General features: G+C 32.3%; 1 protein-coding gene across 1 annotated transcript; it reads right to left on the bottom strand.

Moving 5' to 3' along the window:
• Positions 1-2,635: 2,635 nt before the first annotated feature.
• Positions 2,636-5,309, bottom strand: LOC125589162 (trihelix transcription factor DF1-like). The gene is made up of 2 exons (XM_048761508.1): positions 4,763-5,309; positions 2,636-4,318 (listed from the first exon to the last, which is right to left on the bottom strand). The coding sequence occupies exons 1-2, from the start codon at positions 5,035-5,037 to the stop codon at positions 2,959-2,961; spliced, it is 1,635 nt and encodes a 544-aa protein (XP_048617465.1). The 5' UTR covers positions 5,038-5,309; the 3' UTR covers positions 2,636-2,958.
• Between the last annotated feature and the right edge of the window lie 2,345 nt (positions 5,310-7,654).

The raw sequence follows: 7,654 nt of genomic DNA, 5'->3' as shown, positions 1-7,654 counted from the left end.
TGTGAGATTGAACCCGTGACGACAGACGCGAGTTTGAGAGATCCTGAGATGAGGATTGAATGATGAGAAGAGAGGGCTCATTGAGAAGAAGGAGAAATGAGAGAGGAGGATTTCTGATGAGTTATCAGTGAGAAAGAAAGAAAGAAAGAAGAGACGAAAGAGAGAAGAGAGAGATAATGCCCAAAAAATAAAATTAAACTGAATCATTTTTGTCCGTCAGATTGAGTATATCAACGGTGGAGATCAAATATCGTAGTTATCCTCACCATCTTGTTTTAACCAATAAGAAATTTTTCGCTTTGTTTAATTAATTGGCCATTGAAAAAAAAAGATTAACAAAAGATAGTGGTGTAACCATTGGATTAAAAGTAACTAATGGTCATAGATTAACTAATCAAAAACTGTTTTTTATTTAATAGTTGTCTTAAAAATTGTAATTTTATTATTTAACTAATTTTATTTATATAAAAATTAAATTATCATTTACATTTATAGAGTTAATATTAAGAACTATTGAATTTTACATTTAAAGTATAAAATTTTAGAGTAAAGGTTTCTGTACAGGGTTTAAAGGTTAGATTTATGGTTTGGAAAAGTAAACTTGAAAAGATTATATATTTTGTAAGTATTATCTTTTAGTTTTCATTTTATTAGAACTTTAAAATATTAGAATGGAATTTTTTATTAAAAATTATTGTTTATATAAGGTTTGGATATGGATATATGGTTTAGGGTTTGAACGTATAGTATAGAGTTTAAAGGTTAAAGGTTTTGGGGTATTGATTTTAAGTTTGAGATTATTTTTGAAAAAATATAATTTTTTCTGGGTTTATAACTAAGATTTGAAGTTAAATTTACGATTTGATGCTGAAATATTAGAGTTTCAAGTTTGTATTTAGAATTTAGGATTTAAAAACTTGTTTAGAGTTTAGAGATTCAAAAAGTCAAAGATAGCATTTTTTATTATGTTTTGCTTTTAAATCTAAGTGTTACATATAAAACCATACGATTGCATAGCGTTTTCATATATATCACTCTATCATATATAGCGTTTCCAAATATATAACCGCTATCTAAAACTAACGGGTATGTCAACCATAGTACAATCGAAAAAAACGTTACGCTGCTGTGCTATTAAAACACAAATTTCTTGTATTGACACTATGTATCGTTTAAAAATTGTTTGTTTTAAAGTAAGTGTTGTCTTAGGGTTTTAATATTCAGTTCAATGTTAAAACTATTATTTAAATTTTAAAGTTGATTTAAATAAAAATTGTCAAATTGTTTCTTGAAGATATAATACAATTTTTAATGTATGTGAATTTATTTAAACAATATGTATAATGTAGTAGCTAGAGAGAGTATTTATATGGTCATAAGATAATTTGATATATTTTTAATTTATATGAATCTAACCAACTTGTTGACAGATTTCTTCATGTCATTTGCAGGTTGCCTGGGTTCTAGAATGGAAGTTAAGATAAGGGCTAGCTATGTTACGAACTTCTTTACAGATTTTTTTAAACTTGTTAATCCAAAGATTGGGAAGTTTATATTTTAGTTAAGTAGTTATCGTTTGATATCTCTAAGTGCAATTTCAATCATGATTTTCTATTGTAAACATAGCTTTTGGCAGTAACGAACATTTTACTTATTGGATTCAGTGATTATTCTGAACTAGTGATGAAAAGGTAGTATAATAGAAAAAAAATTCATTCATTTACAGCTAGATATATGATATGAACTGGACTAACCCATCATGATTAGTTAGCAGCATCTTAGTTCTGTAATCTACAAGTAAAATATACATATATATATATACATATATATATATATATATATATATATATATTACTTAAACGTACACCCCAAGTAAAGATCTCATTGTTAACATGTGCAAAGAAGTACTTTATAACATGTTGAATGTTCGCTAATTAACCGAATTCAGCTCATCATGTTATGAGTAATTGGTCAGATGATGACTCAAAAAAGTTTTAAACATCTATTTAACACAACCAAAACCACAATGTGTTAATCCCTTTGGACTCCACGAGAGAGTGTTTGTGTACTTTAGTAAAGTATACACTTAAACATCACGAGTCATGATCATTTGGGTAGATACATCAAGTTTTTTTTTTTTTTTTGATACATCAAGTTTTGGTTAACACAGATCTGGAAATGCGACCAAACATGTGTCGATAGGACTTAGAAATTAATCATCGTCTCAAATAAGAGTGCGTCGTATAGACATCGTTGGATCTATCACATGTGTTCGAAACTAGAATATACGAGATTACCCTTACGGAAAGAGAGTCTTGCGTTTTAGGGCAACGAAGAGAAGAAGACAAGAGAAGGAGATGAAAGATTAATAAGATTCCTTTTTCCACGTGGACCCCAAACCCCACGCTCTCCCTCATTATGTGCATGTGAACTTGGCATCTTCTTTTTTATACTATATAGTTGTTTCTTCTTTTTATAATATAAAGTATTTTGTATTTATTTCACCAAGGAAACTGTCACTAAAAAGGAATAGTAACTCTTGTCTCTAAATCCCACCTTATAATTACTCTTTTTCTTACTTATAGAACAAAACAATAACAATAACATGTAAAAAGACAAATACTACACATCATCATCATCTACAACAAGAACCATTCATTTAAAGGTTTTGAAAAAATATTACAAAGTTACAGTTATTTATTATTTTCTCATCAAAATCTCACCATGTCCCCATCTTCTACCATTATTTATTTTATCTCAAAAAACAATAATCACATTTATTTATTTTTAAACTCACTAAATTTTTTGTTTCTCAGTATAACTTGAAAATCAAAGATAATAAAAAAAAAAGCACCCCCATCCAATATTTAAATTATCATCTTCTGTATCAAAACTTAAAATAAAGATTACTAAATCTTTCACCACCAATCCTGTTCGAACCCTGAACCATTATCCTCGTCACACATTATTCGTCGTCTTGTTATCATTGCTCGGCACTAGCTCAAACTCACCTTCTTCTTCTTCATTCTCTTCGTCCTCTTCCTCATCATCATAGTCTTCTTCATCTGTGCCTTCTTCATCATCAAAGCTCTGATCCAACGGCTGAGCAGGATGATCAGTTGCAGGAGGCCATTGCTGTTCCGGTTGGACCATCAAAGGAACCGAATTATCCGGTTTAGTTGAGGAAGAAGAAGCTACATTGATGTTGGTGGTGGTTTGGAACTTGTTCCTCTCTCTATATAAAGCATCAAGCTGGTGGAAGTAAGGACAAGTCTTGGAGTCTTGAGGGCGTTTCTTGTTGCTCTCCTTCACTTTCTTGAAGTATTTGTTTATGTTCTCCCACTTCTCTTTGCATCTCTTCGAGTTCCTGTTGAATCCTAGCCTCCTCATCCCCGCTGATATCTCTTCCCACAACGGTCCTTTTGGTCCGTTCTCTAGATACTTCGAATCGAGATTCGTCCTCAGCTTTATCAACGCCTCTATCTCCACTTTAGGCCACCGAGACGAGGAAGCAGACGCCGGTGTGGTCATAGTCTGATCGCCATTGTCAGTTTTCGCAGTCTCTAAGGTTGGCTGCGGCGGAAGCGGAGCAGGTGGCGGTTGGGACGTTTGCAGCTGATTGTTGTTGTTATTAACCTGCGGTTGCTGTTGCGGTGGCGCGGTAGGTTTCTCCGAAAACTTCTGGAGAAACTCCATGACTGCGGCGTCTTTCGCCGCGGACATGGATCGTTCTTGAGCTAAGATCTCGCGTTCGCGGTTGATCCTCGCGATCTCTTGAGCTCTCCAAGACTCTTCTCTAACCAATCTCTCGCGCTCGCGCTTCTCGACAGCTTCCAAGAACTGACGCTGAAGCTCCTCTTGCTTATCAACGACCTGTTTCATAAGCCTCTCGAAAAACTCCTTCCACTTCCTCTTCCTCTTCTTCTTCCTTCCTCCGCCGCCAATGTCCACGTCGGAGGAAGTGGAGTAAGAAGAGGAAGAAGATGTCGAATTATCCGAGGGGAAGTCTCCGGAGATGTTTGGAAACGAAGGTGTAGTTGTCGGGGGGATAATAGTTGTTGTTACAGGAGGAGGAGTGGAGAACATGGAACTGTTGTTGTTGTGAGGTCGTAGAGGCGGTTGCGTTTGCGGTTGAGGTGGTTGGTGTTGTTGATGATGATGAGTCTCGAGAGCTTCTAACTGATCAAAGAAGCGATAAGTTTTGCCTTCGGGTTTACCGGTACGACCTTCTTTGGTTCGTTTGTGGTATTTGTAAACATTTTCGAATTTCTCTTTGCATTTCTTTGCGTTTCTTATGTAACCAAGTTCCCCCATTTTCCTGAAAAATAAAATAAAATCACAATTAACAATTTGAATTGTTCATGAAAAAGACACGAATTTTGCTTGTCTAAATAATAATAAATTCAGTAAAATGAGGATATATATATAGTTGAGAGAGTGGATCAATCATATCAGCAATGAGTTTGAATTTGTGATAGACTCATGAATAAAACATGACCCAACTTATTTTATCTAAATTAACACTTAATTAATTAAAATTAAAGTTTTGAAATTTGGATTAGACACACTTCAAAGAACTGTCGTGTCCGAATCTGAATCTCAGAAATCTAATTGGACTATTGACGAAGAAGAAGAAGAAAAGACATCTTTTACGAAATTTTTCGCTGAATTAAACTCTATAGAAAACCAGATCTTTAAACTCTTTAAAAAAGACACAAGCTTTGTGTAATAAAAGAGACAAAATCGCGGCTTGGAAACGCACCTTGAAACCTCTTCCCACAAGGGACCTTTAGCGCTAGCGTCTCGAAACGCTATTCCCATGTCAGATCGTATTTTCAGCAGCGCAACCGTTTCCTGCCGCGGCCACCGGTTTCCTCCGAATCCACCACGGTCGTTCATCTCCTCCGACACCTCGAACGCTCCAACCGTTGCTGCAGCTGCCGCAGCTTCTGTGGCGGCGGCCGCATCGTTGGATTGTGGCGGTCGCGGCGCCTCTGATGTTGTGGATGTGGTTGTAGTACCACCACCAAACTCCATCGTTTAGTTTTTTTTTTTTTTATTTATTCACTTCTTTTGTATTTTCCCCCTCTCTGTCTTTGACGAGAAGTTACAGAAATGAAAAAATTAAAATTAAAAAGGGGAAAAATCAAAATTCATAGAAGAAAGGGAAAAGAATGGTATAGAGAGAGAGAGAGAGAGAGAGAGAGAGAGTTTTACATGAGGAAGAAGAGTAGTGTAATCTCTAGGCGCAGGGTTTTATGGAGTTTAAGAGTTCTGTAAATACCTAAAGTTAATTTTTAGTATATTTTTATTTATTTTAATTTTTCTGGTGATGGGATCTGCCTGTAAATCTCAAGGAGCCATTCTATAAATATTTTTATATATTTCTTTCTCTTTTACCTATTTTATTTTATTTTTATCACCTTTTATTGATTCTTTTTCTTTATTTGAGCCAAAATGGAATCTTCAATATTTCTCTTTCCTTTATATTCCCAGTTTTGGGTAAATTGGTATTTACTTACTACCCTAATAAAAAATATTATACTGAAATGTGTGATTAAGATTGATATTTGGGCAGTTTTAAACTTATACTCACCAATAAGCAAATAGGGAGCCCTAAGCAAATATCATATCATATGATCCTTTGGTATTTCTACAAGTCTGTGTACAAAGTAATACATTAATGGTTAGTATTAAGTTGAACCGTATCAATGTGAAAATATATAATAAATGAGATTTAGTAGCTTCTTTCGAGATCATGTAATAATATATATATATACAGAGGTAAATTAGCTGAAATATAGAAAAATATATTGCCAATCTTTTTTAGTTGACCAAAAAATCATCTTTTTATTTTACAGAAGAATTTATATTTAATATAGTTAGTTATAATAAAGTACTTACATACTTTTAAAAAATATTAGATTATATTTAATAAATATAGCCTGGAAAAGCGTTACGTTAAAACTAATAAATAGTATGGTTATAATTTGTAATATAGCGATTTGTATTATTGTTATCGTGTCATATACTAAATTTGAGTGTAATAAATATAGCATTATAAAAACTAATTTTAGATTAAATTTTGGATTTTAAAATGAGTAAATAAGGAAAAGAAAGAGAGCAGATGGGGGATGTGAAGTAAAAATCAAGAGTATCAGTGTATCATCATGGATGATATGTGTAATGACGAAAAGTGAGCATAAAAAGGTACTTTCTCCCTTTTATAATAGATAATAATGTTTTAGAAAATATTTTTTATTTTAAAATAGTTGATGTTTTGATATTTTGATATTATCTTTAATTTTACTGAAGACTGTGTAGTCAATCAGATTTTACAGTCATTTCTATAATTGGTTAAATAATTTTTAAAATATTTTTTTTAAATTGCTTTTTAGAGGAAACTAAATTTTATAATATTTGTACATTAAACTAAAATATCATGTATTGTGAAACATAATGAATACATACGAAGGAAACTGGGGGACTAGTTCTTAAACCAATTATATTCTTCTTTTTTTGAAGAAAGTTATTTATTACAGATATCTATAATAAAAATACAGATATCTATTGACAGCTGCGGGTAAAGACGGTGGTGATTATTATTAGTTAGTTTTTGTCCGTCCAGCAAAAACGTATTTTCTTTTAGTTTCGAAGTTGTTTCATTTTAACATTACTCTTAACGTACATTCATTCGTTGTTTCACCATATAATCATATTAAAGCCATATGCATACAAGATTTGAAATTCAACTCGAACAATAAAACAAAATATTTGAAAGAAAAATATACAGTGTGTCTAAACAAACCTATATGCATGTTTTAAACATCATCACAACTTATATTTAGTTTATGATATTTTTATACATCTTATTAATAATAGAGAGGTAAACCGTAAAAAAGATAGGTGGAGATGGGGATCAACTTTGCTTTTCGGAAGGTTAAATTTACATTATTGACCCTAACGTGGATCCCATTGACCTTTAATCATTGAGTGTTATTTACTTATTGTTTTCTTAGTTCAAACATTAAAATGATTCATTAATAAACTAATCATCCATCCTGATTACTGATCTGGATTTGTCCCCCTCACATTCACATACAAAGATTATTCTAATCGCCACAAGTATTGATTTGATCGCCTACAGTCTATAAACACGGGCTTGATTTCAAATCAATCCGGAGATATGATGTTTTTTTGATAAAATCATAATAATAACCCAAATGAAAGCAATAAAAAATATATATAAATGACGAGGCGATGTTAGAAGGGAAGTGGTTAGATGCAAGTCGCTTTCGGGATTGAAGTAAATGGTCACCATTTCCCGTTGAGGCCATACATAGCTTCCGTTATGGCGTTATATTATTATTTTGAAATATTTTTATTGATTTTTGTATCATATTGAACCGATTTGACGGCCGTCATTTAACTAATTAACTAAATCAATAATTTGATCACTTAAAACATGACGACCAACACAATCAATTTCAATAGCTAAGTAATTAATACCATGAATATACAACCTTGTGGAACAAATACATACCATGTCTTTTCAGAAAAAAATACATACCATGTGAAACATTTTAGTATGTTTTCTATCTTTTTGTTTATAACAAATTATATTTACATTTTTTCTATTTTATTACTGAAAACA

Source organism: Brassica napus, chromosome C6 (genome assembly GCF_020379485.1).
Source record: "Brassica napus cultivar Da-Ae chromosome C6, Da-Ae, whole genome shotgun sequence".
Classification (NCBI taxonomy): domain Eukaryota; kingdom Viridiplantae; phylum Streptophyta; class Magnoliopsida; order Brassicales; family Brassicaceae; genus Brassica; species Brassica napus.
Note: the sequence above shows the minus strand (reverse complement) of the source record. Positions and strands in the feature narration are given on the sequence as shown.